Raw genomic sequence first — 17,683 nt, forward strand, 5'->3', positions numbered from 1 at the left:
GGGGGGGGAGTACTAGAAATATTGGAAAGACACAATTTATGCAGGAATATATTAAGGGAAATATTTTTTTATTAATGCTTTGCCCAGCTCATTCTTTCCTTACCAGGCAAAAGCAGAAAATTCCTCCCTTCTTGTAACTAATACTCACATAGGAGATGGTAGGACTTTCATCTACCTACTAATAGTATACATCTAGTGATAATAATAATAATAATAATAATAACTATTTACATAGTGTTTGGTAGCTATAAAAACATTTTATCATGGTTAATTTTCATAAATTATATATTCTAACAACAGCCTTATCACTTGAATAGTGAAAGTATTAAGGAAAGATTGTATATAAAAGCAGAAAGAGCCCTAGATTTAAGTCAGAGTATCCTATTCCTCCCTGCTCTGCCCTTCCCCAGGTGGACACTATGTACTTTGTTGTAGTCCATGGGTTTAAGTGGCCACAGTCACACACAGCTAATAAGTGTCTGAGACTCAGGTCTTTGTGACTGCAGTGCCCATGCTCTAGCCACTGTTCCACCTACCTGCCCCAACACAATGTGCTTTAGGAAATAAGTATAATGCTATAGAGAGGGTAGAGTAGAGTGCCACTCCATCCTTCCAGTTTCAATCAAATATCACCAAAATTGATGTGTTTCTTTCTTACATTGTGTAGAATTATGCTATAGTGATCACATTCTAGAAAAGTTTATGATGTGGCGATAAGAACATAGGACTGGAAAAGTTTATGATGTGGAAAGAACATAGGACTAAAAGTCAAGACCTATTGGCTTTAGTCTTGACTTCACAGCTGAACTTTCAGGTAACACTAGGAAGGTTATTTAATTTCCCTGAACTTCATTTTCTTACCCATCTTTAAAATGATGTCATTTAATACAAAGGACAGTTAAGTTGTACAGGAGATAGAGTACTGGACCTAGAGTGAATTCAAATCCTGCTTCAGACACTTACTAGTTATGCAACCTTAGAAAAGCCACTTACCTTCCTTTTTTTCACTTAACCTTTCTCAGCCCCAGTTTCTTCATATGTAGAATGAAAATAGTGGTACCATCTATTTCACACAGTTGGGAGGATCACATGCATAAAGTGTACTACAATCCTTAAAAGTCCTACATAAATTTGAGTTTTTCTTATAATGTAAATAGTGATTGGATAATTTATAAAGCTCCTTACAACAATGATATTTTCCTGAAATATACTAAATAATAGGCAATACTACATGCTAAAAAACTGTAGCAAGAATGACTTGCACATTTATGATCCTTTAGCCAATTGTCACATCTCAACAATAAACTCCATCTCTAGCATCTCTATAAATGGGGGGAAGGGAGGGTTTATCTACAATGTGCCTATCATGTTTTGGCAGATGACCCATTACTCTTTAAGTGTTATTATGTGCCAACTAAGTGTAGCACATTATATTTAAGTAAAGGTGTAGTGGATACATAGTTTTTTTGTTTGTTTTGTTTTTAAGGTTCAGTATTAAACTATCTTGCTTTCCACACCTGATAAAATTTTTAAGTGGTACTGGGGTATGTATGACTTGAGAGGCAGTGTGGATATACTGGAAACAATACTGGCTTTGGACTGGAAACAATACTGGCTTTGGTGTCAGAAAACTTAGCTTGAACCCTTGGCTAAAACATTTACTAGAAATGTCAGTGAGGTTGTCCCTCAGCATCTAAGAGACTTAGTTTCCTCAGCCATAAATGGGGACATTCTCATTCTTCATTTACATGTATCTCTATACCACTGATTATCACTCTGTCTCTCATTTTTGTTCATTAATATAAAGCATTCCTTCCAGTGAGAAAATTATACTAATCAACAAATTTTAGGTAACTTAGAGCATTAGGTTAGGATCTTAGAGGTTAAATACCTCAGGATCATAGATCTTAAGCTACAAGAGACGTCAGAGGACATCTACCTCAGTATTCATTTTAAGGATAAGGTAAATGAGTCATAGAAGAAGTTATGTAACTTTCCCAAGGTCACCCAAGCTTGTGTGTAAGCTGTAGTAATTGTACTAAGTAAATCAATATTTGAACCCATGCCTTACTTATTCCAAATCCAGAATTATTCACTATATCATGCCTTCTTTCTGCCCATGCCATACCTAGAGATCATGAAAAGGCCCAGCATCACATGGTCAAGATGTGTCAGAGGCAAAATTAAACACAGGTCTTCTTGACTCTTATGCTAGCTCTGGCCATTATTCCATTCCACTTTGCTGAGAGGAGAGAAGGTGGAGAAGATGAAAAGGAATAAGTGGGTGTAAGGATAACATACTTGACCTAATTACCTCATAAGAGTGTTCTGAAGGAAGCACATTATGAACTAAATATATAAATAGGAAATATAAAGCACTTTAAAAATTGAAGCCTATTCCTTTTGTCTCCTTAGGATATATTTAACATTGTCTTTTAAAATCATGAAACACTTTTTAAAGATTAAGAACAATATTTTGTTCATTTTTGTTATTATTTAAGCATAACACTGCTTTTCTTGGGTTAATAATCAAATCAATTGTTCATCATTTTTCAGACTATGACAGCAAACAATGAATTCTGTCAATTTTCTCTCACTTCAGTTCCTTAATAACATGTAATTTCTTTATATAAAAAACATCATTTTGCATTCCTTTTATGCCTTAGTGTTCATTTTTCTTTCTTTCTTGAGTTAATGAGTCTCAAGAAAAAGTGGCTCCATAAAGTTGTCTTTTACCAGCATTGTGTTTTAGCACCTGGAGTGGGTGACAAGCTCCAGTGTTAATATCTGTTTTAATAAGGACATTAAAATGTGTATATTAAAACCACTAAATCCCTCTTTGTGTGTTTTGCAGACAATCCTAGCCTGCTGAGCCATGTTTCCGTTGGCATTCGAGTTCTGGATGTCAATGACAACCCACCAGAGCTTGCCAAGGAGTATGATATTGTTGTTTGTGAAAATTCTAAGCCTGGACAGGTAAGGCATTGGTTTTATACTTGTTATATTTCTCTTTTACTGAAAAAGGCAAAATGAGCAGCTTTCTTTTTGCAAATGCTATTTTTATGCTAAGGATTTTTATGTTGAGGATTCTATAGATGGGGCTTATGCTCTAGGTAGAGGTTAAGGCCCTTCTAACTCTAAGTTTATGAGATATAATAAAAATGACTCACTACATGAAGAGGTGCAGTATATTTTCAACGCTTAGTGAATAAGATTATTTAAAACCTTACCCTCTCTATGTACCCCTTATAGTATTCTTCCTTCGAATCACAAAGGACATGAACTTATCAATTCAGTTAAACATTCATTTCATACTTACCACAAGCAAAACAACTGATATCGTGGGGAGAAAGGAAGGTAATAAGTTTGAACTAACAGAACATTGAATTGTAAGTTTCAAAATGCAAATGTATAAGCCTTTCTCTGATATCATGATTTCACTAACCACCTAGACCTTGGGGTCATCTATAGAGTAAGAAGGAAAGCAAAGATCTAGTTAGACAGCTAATAAAATGTAAACAGCTAATAATAGAGGAAATTTAACTTCAGTCCCAACTGGGACCTAAATGTTAATGTTTCTTTGAAATTTACTTCAAATAGCATTTTCTCTCAGTGTTGGTATGTGAATGCTTGTAATCAATGTTTAATTAATGCTCATATTTTAATTTTAATAGGCACATTTTTCTACTTAATAATGACATGTCCCTCAAGCAAATTTATAATACTCATTTACCAAGTCATAGATTAGCCATGATCTGCATTAATACAAGGAGTTCTGTCAGTAGGAGTAGCTCCACACTAGAAAATTTACAGATCTTTCATGCATTCTTAGGTAAATATATGTGTTTATATATTATAAATATATGTTTATATAAATATATATGTATAACATATTTATGAATATATATACATTTGAATAGAAGTCTTTACAATCTATTTGTGATTTTGCTCTTTCATGGAAGGGCCTAATAAATGTTGATTTATTGATGGATTGATGGATTATTCAGAATATATATATATATATATATATTCATATACTTTATTGGATTCCTTGTAAGGAGATTAGAATAATTAATCATGTCTCTGACACTTTATATCATTAACTCATTCACAGAACTTTTGAAGAAATATGAAACAGGCAAGGGCTGTTTCACTCTAAGTGAGAGAGGATCCTAGGTGGGTGATTTTGAAAATAAACTACTAACCAAAGGCTTTAAAGATGTGACCTTTCCATTTTTTACACTCAGAATTGCTGGCTGGTCTGATTCTTGGAGCTTTTTCTTTATACTTAGTGTTTCTGAGTGATTGTACAGTGTTTTAGCCAGAGTAAAAGTGAGAAAGAAGCCTTAGAAGTCGTTTTTCTGGAGCTCATTTGTGTTGCATAGTTATTTGAAGTTCAGTGAAGAATCGATTGCTTTCAGAATCCCCAGTGCCTTCCTTTTATGAATACCTTGTATCTAAATGTAGATGTATGTGACTTTGGCGAGGAGATGGAGCTTTTTGGAAGGAAGGAATTAAACTGAAAATAGTAGGGCTCAGGCTAATTTAGTTATCAATATGAAGAGCCACAAAACATTCCTCACAATTTGTGTATTTTTTTCATTCAGGGAACAAATTTAAACTGCATTGAAGTAAAAGAAATATTAATAAGAAACTCATTCCCATATGAAGTTTGAAGCCATTTTCTAAGTCAGATCCTTGTTCAAAAGCCGTAAGACCTACCTTTGCTGCAAACTTTGTAAAAAGGACATCATATTTTGGATCTTCACTTGCTCTTTCATTCTCTTCCTTCCCTCAGACCCAAATTTACAGAAAATTAAAAAAAAAGTTGGAGGGATGGAAAGGAGGCAGTAGATTCTGTTTCCCCCCCATAACCTCATCTCATTGTCACTCCCAAAATTCAGGAGTTTGAGGAGACTCATTAAACCTGATTGTTAGGGAGCATATCAAATTTACCCTGTGTCTTGCCACCTATCAAGCTTAGGTAATGACTAGAAACAGGGAGCAGATACTATTAGCAAAGTCACTAATTGGAGGTCCTATTTATAAGGTGAAAGGTAATTTATTAGCTGAGATAAGAACCTGTGCCTTATGGGGGGAAAAAAAAGATTGTAGAGGAAAAATGTTGACTAAGAGCCAGTCTTTGCGAGAAAATGGAAGGGTTCTGAAGTTCATAAGACTTTTAAAATTCAGTGACAGGGAAAAAAAAAACACCCACAATAAAATTAGAACCAACTTGAAACACTGGATCATCTCAATTGTCAAGAGGTGTAAAGATGATCCTAGTTAATGAATGAATAATAGATAGATAGATACATCCAATTTCTAGATCAATTAGGTCTTAATTGAAATTCTCAGAGAAAACCTTTATTGGCACGAACTTCTTTGACTGACTTTCCCCACCATTAATAAAGGGAACTACCAGTAAGTAAAGTTTGTTTATCAACAAAGATAGGAAGCAATAGCTTCCTAAAGAATACTGTTACTGTGTAGTCTTAGAGTTTGCCTGGGAGTACTGAGAGGGTAAGTGACTTGTCCAAGGCCACATAGCCTGAATATGTCAGAACCAGGACTTGGACTTGTCTTTTAACTCTGAAGCTAGCTTTCTATTCACTAGGTGATGCAGTCTCTTTTTGACTGATTTCCAGGACCAATTTAATTTTGTCTTTTTGTATTTTTAATGCGGTACAGATCTGTCAAATTAATTAGTCAAAGAAAGTTTGAGATTATATTGATCTGGTAGTTCTTTCAACCTGTACACAGATTGAATTCTCTAATAATAATAATAACAGCTGATATTTATGCAGTATTTTACATATATTATATAATTTGAAGTAGCTTCCAGAGGTAGGAGGACAAGCTAGGATTTGGACGTGTGATTTCATTGGCATAGGAAATTCCCTTCGAGTAAACTCCCTCTACTGATGCAGATTAACAAGGGTTCTAAACCTTGTAGTTTTGGAGAGTTTCTTGGGGGTACTAAGAGGTTATATAATTGCCTATGCACGGATAATAATCAGCTAATAAGGTATAATTATCCCCATTTTAAAGTTGTGGAATCTCAGACACAGAGATTAAGTGGTTTTACAGTTAATAAGCTCATGACAACAGCTAATAAATGTCAGAGTTAGGATTTGAAGCCAAGACTTCTTAAGCACTTTAAACCATGCCAGAATAAATTTGGCTCACTATTTTGTCCTTCTACATACCTTGCTCAGATTTTACTCACTTTCTTTCTTTACCACAAGAGTATATGATTCATTAATGCCCAGAAAATAGACTAAATCCCTTAGCCTGGCATTTGAGATCCTTCACAATGTGAGGACAAAATGGTCCTCACATACTTACCAATGATTCTTACCTACATTACTTCAAGTAAAGCATTTTTCCATGTAATTTTTAAACTTATTGCTACCAAAAATATTAAGTGTATTTTTACCTTTGTTCCTTTATTCAGGCCTGCACTGCCTAGAATATCCCTCCTCCATCTTTTCAATCTTTCTAAATTCTAACCATCCCTCAATGGCCAATTCAAGTCCCAACTCCACCATGAAAATTGATGAGTTAAATAAATTATGATAAAGCAACAAAAACCCTGATATCTCAAGCACAGGAATATTTTAGACATCAAATGTGCCTCTAGATCTTAGCTTATATGAGATGAAAATCAGATCCTCATAAAGCAAACAATTGCCAAGGATTCTTCTTTGTTTATGTGAACTGGTGACAGAAAGTTAAAGACAAGTTAAAGAAACAGAAGGGCTCACTGTAGCTGGATTTAACTGAAAGTTAAAACTGTAGCTCTGGTCAAAAGAAAGTTAGCAAAAAATAAAGGTCCACTTAAAATCTTCATAGATATTTCCTACCACTAGAGGCCCAGCTACTTTACATTTATTTGACATCTCTTCTTCTTATTCTATTCATTTAACAAATCCATTTATTTAGCAAATATTTTTGACAACTATTATGTGCACTAGCAGAACAACCATATATAATATCAGATGAAGATATTGGATAGTTTGTAAAATAAAAGACAGTTTACAAAGAGGAATGAATATAAAATAATTTTTAGACTTTGTGAGAATTCTCATGTGTATTTTAGTGCATGAGCTAGTAGTTCAGGAGTAATTTCTTTTTTTAACTTGACTGTATTGTAAATTAGGATCATAGAATTTAGACCTGGAAGAGGTCTAAAGAGGATACTATGTAATCTAACTAGCTAATTTTACAAATGAGAAAACAAATGCACAAAACCATATATATATATATACATATATATCTTACTTCTCCCTCTAGATTATAATCCCTTTGAGTACAGGATATCTATTTCATATTTCTGAATATCTTCCTCACTACCTGCCACTTGTACTCAATTATATTCATTAATTAATTCTTTTGTCTGGTATGCATAGTATTAAAATCCTTAAACAAACTATTACCCTCCCATTAAAGAAGATCTAAACTTTGGAAAGATAATTTCATGACCTTTGTTAAAATTGCCTGAAAACAAAATCTAGGTATGTTGTACAAACATAGAGAAGGCATTTTCCATTTTTGAACTTTAGTCTTCTCATCTATAAAATAAGAGAATTGGACTGGATAATATATAAAATGTTTTCCATATATAAATTCTGAGCCTCTTCAAAGTATTAGAGTTTGTCAGGTTGAATGGAGGAACAATGTAGCTTGATTTGTTATCCAGTCTAGGATGAAATGGTGAAGAATGATTGATGGCATTAAGGGTAGGGGAGAACATAAAACCCAAGCTGGAATGGACCTCAGAGGCCATCAAGTCAAACCCTCTTTTGCATTTGAACTTCTCTGAAATGAAAGCTTCTCTTTTCAGAGCAGTTAATTCCAGTTAGTAAGATTTTCTTTTCATTAAGGCTAAATCTGTTAATTTGCAACTTCTATACCATGATACTTATTCCACCCTCTGGGGCCAAGCAGAAAAAAGTCCAATCTTTTTTATATAGCATGGTTGAAACAATGTAGCCATCATGACTCCTGTCTCCATGTCTAATCTTCAAACTGAGCTCCTGCAGTTCCTTCAAATGATGGCTATGTGGCATTAGATCAAGGTCCTTCACCATGTTATTTGTGTTCTCCAGTTTATCAGTCTTCTCTCTAAAATGTAGGCTTCACAGAAATTAATGCAGCCTAATCAGAGTTTCACATACAAAGACTATCTGCTTCCTATTCCTAGACATTATGACTCTCCTAATAGAGTCTAACCCTGCCCTTCCCCCATTAAATATTTTGATTTCCATTTAATATTGTGGTATATCTAATCCACTTAAACCTACATATCCCTTTCAGAATTCCTATTATTTAGCCATCCTTATTCTTCTATTACTGAAGTCCTATACCAGGAGTGGGGAACCTGCAGCCTTGAGGTCACATGTGGCCCTCTAGTTCCTCAAGTGTGGCCCTTTGACTGAATACAATCTTCACAGAACAAATCCTCTTAATAAAATGATTTGTTCTTTAAAACTTGAACTCAGTCAAAATGCCACACCCAAGGACCTAGAATGCCACATATGTCCTTCAGACAGCAGGTTCTTCTCCTTCCCTCCCCCAACCTCCTATACTCAAGTGTAAGGCTTTACAGTTATACCTGCTAAATATAATGGTACTACATTCAACTTAACATTCTAATGGTCTTCATTACAAAATAATAAATATGAATTCAATTGTAGGCTATGTGATGATTTAATGGGAATGTGGTATAAAACTTCTCTTCCAGTGTGAGCTTTGATGGATAGTACTTTTCATGGTTCCCTTCTCAGATTCTAGTTATTTTGTGAAAATTTTACTAATGATTGAGAAGATTGTATAAAAACTTAGCTCTAAAATTAATAATGGAAAATGCAAGAATTTCAGTAATGTGGAACAAATATGATTTGAAGTGAATGAAATCTCATTCTTAAAATGGTAAAAAAAAAAAAAAAAAACCTAAGCAAATGGAAATCCTAAGTTCTCCTTTTGTATCCAATAAGCTTTAAATTTCAATATCTGTTGAGGTACAGGAGAGCTGATCTTCTACATGAACCCGGAAGTAAACAAAGACAGAAAGAGAGCATTTTAATAGAAATCTGCTTTTAAAAAGTCTTTAAGAAAAGGAGGGAGAATGAGGTTTTCTCTTTGTCTAGTCGGTACCAGTTCCAAAAAAACATAAAGAATGAATGGGGAGATGGTAAAAAATGTTTAAATTCAAGTATCCGTTCTCCCATGACTTCATTGGAAGTTCATTAATGAATCAACATTATAAGCTTGAGTTTTCAAAATGCTGATTAAAAGATACAGATTATCCCACAATAATTTTCAGGTTAAAAGCTTCTTTGAATAGAAATGACCAGCATTTTAAAAAATATCGAGGTCATAAGGAATATGTTATTCAGTCACATCTACTTTTTAGGATACTGTGGACCATAGCACACCAATACTATCCATGAGGATTTCTTTGCAAAGATGCTAGAGTGGTTTTACACTTCCTTCTTCAGTAGAATAAGTGACTTGCCCATAGTCATATAGCTATTAAATGTCTGAGTTAGTATTTGGACCCAGATCTTCCTGACACCAGGTCCAGTGTTGTATACACTGAGCCATCTAGCTGCTACTAAGAGAAGTATATGGACAGTCATTGCTGAGACAAATAATTTCTTGATTAACTTGTCTCACAACTCTTTAGTATTTAATTGATGTTTTTCACATCAATGAAAAGCAGAAATTACATTATTCGATAATCAGCAATTAGTCTGTTGAATAATTTTAAACTTTAGTGGACTTAACAAATACTTTGAATGAATCTAGTGACTTACATAGTTTCTACACTCAACTTGCAAATCAATCAAAATGAATTTGTGTCACCTGTTATATCAGACACTGTGCTAGTTTCTAGATATACAAGGACAAAAAAATAAATAATCCTTTCCTGTAAGAAGCTTACATATATTGGGAGAGAAAATATGTGCATATATAAATATTAAATATGTAATTTGTGAGGAAAAAACATATCAGCTAGAAAGATAAGCAAAGAGTGCATATATGAGATATCATTTGAGTTAACCTTTTAAAGGCATTTAAGAATTATGAGAGATGGAGAGGGAGTATATTCTAGGTACAGAAAACAGCATGGAAATAAAAAAATGAAATTTTGTGTCTTAAGAAATTATAAATAGAGAAGTAGATACAGTATTGTTGTTTGTCCTTTGTCATGAAGACCAATGACATCAGGAGGGTGATGTCTCGACTTGAAAGGGAATTGGATTTATATGAGGCAGGGGTGTGCAAAGTCATCAACCGCACTCTCTTCTACAAAGTCATTAGAGTCTAGTGGCAAGATATAGATCAGGACAACTGGTGATAGCCCTAGATGTTGTGGAGACCCTACCTGACCTTGTTAATCTAAGGTCTTTCCCAGGTCTCAGTTTATCTGAGGCAATCCCCATTCAGTTATTAAAAATTTAGTAAGAATTGGGACAAAAGATGGCTTACTTTGACTTCCCAAAAGAATTCATTTGGGTGGAAAAGACATTCAGAGTTCTTTGTCAGAATAGAAACAATTGCTATTTATACTCACTCTGAGTCATCAACATCCAAACAAAGAGCAAGTGAGCTTTGGATTGGGAACTATTATTGGCCAATCAGTGAGAGCCAGAGTGATTTGGGTATAAAAACATAGTCAAGTAGCTCTTTGAATACCAATACACTTTATGAAAGCAGTTTACCAGAGCAATATTTCTTTTTTTTCCTTTTGGAGGGCAATTGGGGTTAAGTAATTTGCCCAAGGTTACATGGCTAGATTTTTTGTGTGGGTGTTGTGTCTGAGGCCAGAACCGAACTCCAGTCCTCCTGACTCCAAGGCCAGCGCTTTACTCACTGCACCATCTAGCTGCCCCTTCCAGAGCAATATTTCAAGAAAACATGAATGAAAACCACATGAGACAGAAGAGTTAATTCTCACAGTTTAAAAAAAAAGATTCAATAAAAAAATAGGAAAGTGGCAAAATTCTATTCTTCAAACCTCAATATATCTTGTGAAATATAAAAGAAGACATTGACATCTGAGAGAATAAGATTTAATAAAGATAATACCTGAGTTGAAGAGAGAAGAGATTTCTAAAGTACGGAGATAATGAGGGGTCTCAATCTAGGCAGAGAGGATGGTTTGTGCAAATGCTTGGAAAAGGAAAGGGGAACACAGAACTCAGGGACTAGCGAGGCCAATTTGGCAGGAATATTCAGTACTTGAAAGGAAATAATATGTTTCAAGAAATGTTTGGAAAGATAAGTTGGAAAGTAGAGGGACTTGAATACCAGACTAAAGTTTTTATGTTTTTCTTAGAAGTAATAGGGAGCTACTCAAGGATTTTCCACAAAAGACTTGAGATGACATGTTCACTGCTTTGGGAAGAGTAAGTTAACAACTGGATTGAATGAGGGGAGACTGGAAGAAAGAAGGTTAGGAAACTGTTGTAACAATCTAATGAAGAAGCGAAGAGAGTGTTAAGTAAGGTGGTTTTCACATTAAGTGGTGCAAACGGAGTAGACGTGGCTAGAATTGACAAGAAGTAGAGAAAAAAACATCAAGCAAGACTCAGAAATTGCAAACCTGTGTTACTAGTTTAGAAGTAGCTTTGAGAGGAGTTTAGAGGTGTAGTTTTCAAAGAGAAAGATGAGTTCTGTTTTGAACATGTGTTTGAACTGCTGGTGGTTTTATTCAGGTAATAGAAGGCAATTGCTAACACAGGGCAGGAAAGATGAGGAAGATTAGCTGACATCTCTGCCTCTAATATCTTTCTCTCTCCTCCACATAGCTGCCAATTTAACAATCCTAAAATCTCATTCTGACCATACCACTCTCTTACTCCAAAATCACTAGTAATTCTTTAGTGCGTCTAGAGTAAAATGTTAAATCTTCAGACAGGCATTTAAAACTTCCATAGTTCCACAGTATTCCCCATGTCTATTTTTCTAGTTTTATTTACATTACTTTCTAGTGTTATTTATATTCACACATTCTCCATTCCAGGAATACCAGCCTGTTAGCTGTTCCCTTTCTATGCCATCCTAACTGGTCTGATGTCTCATCAAAGGCATCTTTCCTTACCTTTATCTTGTAATATCCCTCACTCTTGGAAAGCACAGCTCAGAAGCTATCTCCTAAACATAAATGAAGTTTTCCTTGATCCCACTCGGTTGTCAATATTCTCTCCCCTCTCTCCCTCCTTTTTCTTCTTTTTCTTCCCTTTTCTCTTCCTTTCCACCTCTATCCTTCCATATTCTCCACCCAGTTTCTTTCCCTTCTTCCCCTTTCTCTCCTCATTCCCCCTCTCCTAGTCAGAAATAAAGACTTAAAAGGAATCATCAGAATAGGAGAACTGAAATGATGGTATAACAAAAGAAAGGAGAAGTAAGAGTATACAGGATGAGGGTTAGTCTTTAGTATCCAAAGCAGCAGAAAGGATAACAAGGTTGAGGACAGGTGAGAGGTCATTGGATTTTGCAGTTAAGAGACAATGAACTATCTCCAGCTTTTCTTCCACCTTCCCTAACTCTAGCTCTGGTAATAATCATCAGATACCATTACTTGACCAGACATGCCAATCCATTGCTCTATGGCATCAATCACTATACCTATTACTTCTCTGGCCAAAATTCCCCTCCCTGGCTACCGTTACACTAAACGTGTTTTTTTTCTTTTATTAGAATATAATTTCCTTGAAGAAAACTGTTTTATTTTGTTTTGTTTTTTCCTCTTTGCATATTCAGGATTTAACATAACACCTGAAACATAGCAAATACCTATTAAATAATAGTTTCATTTCTCTAAAGCCAGTAGAGATTTAAGGTGAAAAGGTTTTTCTTTTGTGTTTTGTTTTGTTTTGTTTTTAGATTGAAGAGATATGGATGTATTTGTAGTCTACAGGATTAAAAGTTAAAATGTCTATATAATTTTCTGGATGAAAGTAGAGGAGACACAAAAAATGTGGTCTTGACAAGCATATGTGATTTCAAAAAATAAAAGGACTGTGTTAGGTTTTGGTCTGTTAGAAGTTATGGTCTGTTAGTTCAAGCAGAAATCCTTTGTTTCTGACTGTTTGTGACATTTAAGAGGGTTGAAAGGCAATAAGGAACTTGAAGAAGATGACTGTGATAAGGTATGGACATAGCCCTGATGAATCAGGTCAAATTGAAAACAGTCCCTTTCTGCCATGAAGAATGAGTAAACTTGCCACTGAAGGAGACAGAATGGTTTAGTGAGAAAATCAGTAGATTCTAATCTGAACTGAGTTCTTATGTGGTTCTGTTTTTTCTTAAGATTTATCACATTGGACAAGTCCCTTATTCTTTGTGGGTCTCTCTTTTTCATTTCAAAAATGAAGGTTGTGGACTTACTCATCGTGTTTTGTTTTCAGATAAGTGTGCTTACATAGCATGGTGTAATGTAGAAGCACAGTAAGAGGATAAGTAAGAGAAATCTGCCTTAAAAAATTTGTAGTTGTATTGCCATTAGCAAATCTTCTTATTTCTCTGAGCCTCAGTTTCCTCATGTTAAAAATGAGGATAATGATATCTGTAAGAAGCAAAGAATGAAAAGTTTTTGTTGTTGTTGCTTTTTAAAGACCAGCCTTTCTAATTGTTAAACTTTGGAAAAAAAAGAAATGATAGTTAAGACTGGATATTTGAGGAAACCCAATGCATTTATGTCCACAGGGCTCTTTGAAGATTAATTGAATGTATTATTTGATTTCAGCAAATAATATTTATTAAGCACCTTTTATTTGCAAGACATTGTGGCAGATGCTAGAGATGCAAAGACAAACAGAAGCATTCATAGCATCCAGAGTTTGGTATCTACTAGGGGATAGAACATATACATACAAAAGGAAATGCAACATAATTTGAAGAGAAACAGCATTGAAAACTGGAGGCAGATTAGGGTAAACTTCACAAAGCTGGAGACATCTGTTCTAAGCCTTGATGGAGGGCAAGGATTATGAGAGAGAGTGAAGTGTGAGTACCTTCCAATCATAACATGGAGATGGGAAATAGTTACAGTCCAGTTTGACTGGAATATAGTTCAGCAATATGAGGTAAAGTTAAAAAGGTAGGTTTGAGCCAGGCTGTGGAGAACCTTACACGAGTCTGAAAGGTTTCCATTTTATACTAGATATTACAGGAAGTCACTGAAAGCCACAGAGAAATAGGGTGACTTTAGCAAACAGACATAAGACTTAGGCCAATTATTTTGTCAGCTTTTTGGAAGATGGATTGGATGAGAAGAGGACTGTGAACCTGAAGGACATTTAAAAGAGCCTTATAATTGTCCAGCTGAGAGGTAATGACTACCTGAAGTGAAGTAGAATCTGAGTCAGTGTAGAGAAGGATAAGATGTAAAAGATGTTATGAAGCATGCATTATTACATCTACTCACATCCCACTGTCCCCTTTACTTCATTTTCCTGGTATTTTTTGCTCTAAATAAGGAGGGATTGGAGGGGAAGTGAATTATGTAAGCTAGTTTTATGTGCTAACAACAGTGGGCCTGGATTCCCATTGCTCACGACTATTGACATCTGCAGCAGCTTAGGAGCTATGTGCAGAAACACTATTACTGGCAGCTGGGATAGTTTTCTAAAGACTGCCTTGGAACCAGGAAAGATAGGAAAAACTAGAATGAGGAATTAAACTCAAAAGAAGTCTATACTTTTTTCTGTTTGTTTACTTAACCATTGACCATCCCATACCTGTTCCACATTCCATTTGAGACACTTTCTGTAGATAAAGTTTTTGTAAGCAATAGCTAACGGTCACTTGCTTGAAATTGGGGCATACCATTCCAAATTGGATACAGAAAGACTTTTTGCTGTTTTTTTTAGAGGTGGAATGCTATGGAATTATTTTGGTCACTTGCTTTTTTTCTGTTGTCAGGCAATCTGGTATTCACTGCTGTTTACGGATTTCCATCTAGTTCTAGTCCAGATTGTCTGTCAGTTCTGAATTTTAACAAATCTTCTCTCTTAGCAATGAGAGAGTAAAAGGATTGCAAAAAGAAGCAGCACTGGAAATCACGCTGGACTAGGAGTCAGGAGACCTGCCTCTTTCTTTCTGACTCTGCCACTAACTAGCTGTGTGGCCTTGGGCAACTTAAACTGGCTTGTCTAGGGTTTGAATTAGATGACCTCTGTGTTCCCTGTTAGTGAATTTTATGATTCAATTCTGTTTGCATTTATTGACTGAAACCAGCACTTATTGCTTAGAGAGCTCTACATGAGCACTGGGACATTTATACTTGTTTGAGCCATATTTCATGTCCCCCCCAAACAGGTGTTTATACTGAATTTTACAACTAAGAGGCCCCAAGGTACATCCTGTGATAAAGAAATCCTAGAATAAACATGGTTGGGTCATGGTAGAAAAGAATAACGAATGGATGATTATGATTTATTCCATAATGCTATTGCTAAAATATTTCATCCTGGCAAATACAAAGCAATAGGTACTGTTTAATGAAATAAATTTGAAGTCTTTCACATAGAAAAAAAGGAGTTCATTTAAGAATTCTTTTGTTGTGATTTTTTTTCTAAATGCAGTGGTTAATTAAGTGATGCCTTGGCTAATTTCAATGCAGTTATTTTTCCCTTTTCAGGTTATACATACGATCAGTGCCACTGATAAAGATGATTTTGCAAATGGCCCAAGATTTCACTTCTTTCTGGATGAAGGTCTGACTCTGAACCCCAACTTCACACTGAAGGACAATGAGGGTAAATGAAAGTGCTCTTCTAAGTATTTATGAAGTCTCTTTGGCTGTGATCTTCTATGGGGAGCTAGAACAATTTTCCTCTCTTCTCTGAACAGCTTGCAAAGTCAGCCATCAGTTTGATGCTAAATGTGTTATAATCTCTGAATAGCTTGTATTTAAAATTGAACCATATGTAGAAATAACTTTTTATTGGATTTATTCCGAAGCTAGCAATGAAACAAGAAATTTATATGTCATTTGCTTGTGGGCAAAATTTTAGATGAATTCTAGCTGACAGCCATATTCACTATGTAAGCACGTGTATCAAGGCTTAGCATGGAGATTGTGCTGACTTAATATTAGGAATAGTTACTCTAGAAACTGGAAAATGAATATTTTAAAAGGCATATCATTTGGAAAAAAAGATTGAATTGCCTGTCCCTTTGGCTTCTTGTATACTATAGGAAACCAGAATCTTTTGTTACAGGGTCTACAGCAGATATGTGATGATTCTAAGCTGATTTCTCTGGGTGATCAGTTCTTCACTGCTTTGCAGTCACCTGATGGTTTTCATCTCTCATCATGCTTAACTAAATGAATTGGTATGGCAGTTGCCACATACCCCACACATGAACTAAGCATGTGTGATTTGAGGAAAACATTCAATTTCTTCTCTATTTTGACCCACTGAAGCATGCTATTATAAGAAGATGGAAATGGAGCCCTGGACTTCTGGTGATTAAGTCTTGGCATTAGTTAAATGAGAATTGTTTGGAAGCAATTGACATCTGACATTCTTCTGTATCTTGTTCATGTACCTTCAAAAGTCCTTAGCAGGGGCAGTGGTAGCAAGGGTGCAGATAGATATTTCTTGTGATAAAGAGAGCCCATAAGTATATCCTCCATTTCCTTTTAAGTGGGTGGATAGTCAGTACAGTCAGCCCCAAATGGTTGACTATGAACAAAATAGTTCAGGTGGTAGGAAAAGTTATAATATATCCTATGTCCAAATCTGTATATATTAAATAGACTGACATTGATTTGGGATTATTCATCACAAATATTACCACAACCATTTTAAAATTCCCATTCTCTTCTAAATATCTTGTCTGTCCTTGGCATCAGTGATGAAAGCCCCCTAAAGATACCAATTTCCTGCGCAAGTTTTTTGTAATATTTAGTGACTTTTTTAGATCTTTCTGGAAATATCATTTTCGCCTATATGAATGAGCCTAAGTGGATTGTTGTTACCTGGTTTGAAAAGTGCTGAGAAGTTTTCTTTTAGGTCCTGAATAAATTACCTGGGAAAGCTGTTCGTTTCTATTGTGCCATGAAGTTTTGCATCCCTATGGAACATCCCCTAAACCATCTTGACTTGGTTCCTAAAATTGCTGTTATTTAAATTAACCTTTTATTTAAGACCTTGTCATTAGAAAATTCTTGTTCAAATGGATTTATTACCTATAAGGGGTAATAGTTAAATATAATACTATTACATTCTATTATATTTAATTAAACCAATTAAAAACCAATTAAGCCAATAAAAAACCAATTAAAGCACCAATTAAAACATTAAGATGGCTATTTAAGCAGATTACTTAGCTATCACCTAGCTGCTAGCAAAGACCTAAGGCAATGGTACATTGAACAAAGAAGTTCTAATGGACTCTTTGGGAAAACAAATTGGGAATCTTGTGTAGCTTGTTTCATTGTCTATAAAGAAAAAGAATCTCAAAATCAACATGTCCAAAACAGAACTCACTATCTTTGTTCTTAACTTTCTAGGTTTACTCTAGTTTTATTCTACCTTTCTTTCTTCATCCTTTCTTTCCTTCCTCTCCTCTTTCCTTTTTTCCTTTCTACTTCTTCCTTCTTTCCTTCCTTCCTTTTCTTTCTTCTTTTCTTTCTTTCTTTCTTTCTTTCTTTCTTTCT

The 17,683-nt window shown here is 35.0% G+C and overlaps 1 protein-coding gene across 2 annotated transcripts in view; it reads left to right on the top strand.

The window, feature by feature from the left end:
- The window catches only part of CDH18 (cadherin 18), a 1,599,127-nt gene that overhangs the window by 1,522,154 nt on the left and 59,290 nt on the right, over positions 1-17,683 (top strand). For both annotated transcript variants that reach the window (XM_069101403.1, XM_069101404.1), the window contains 2 exons: positions 2,855-2,976; positions 15,656-15,773. In XM_069101403.1, the coding sequence (XP_068957504.1) occupies positions 2,855-2,976; positions 15,656-15,773 (240 nt within the window). The remainder of the gene's footprint in view (positions 1-2,854; positions 2,977-15,655; positions 15,774-17,683) is intronic.

The sequence above is a fragment of the Petaurus breviceps genome, unplaced genomic scaffold, assembly GCF_028583685.1.
Source record: "Petaurus breviceps papuanus isolate PSGF00001 unplaced genomic scaffold, PetGlider_PUasm1.0 47, whole genome shotgun sequence".
Taxonomy (NCBI): Eukaryota; Metazoa; Chordata; class Mammalia; order Diprotodontia; family Petauridae; genus Petaurus; species Petaurus breviceps.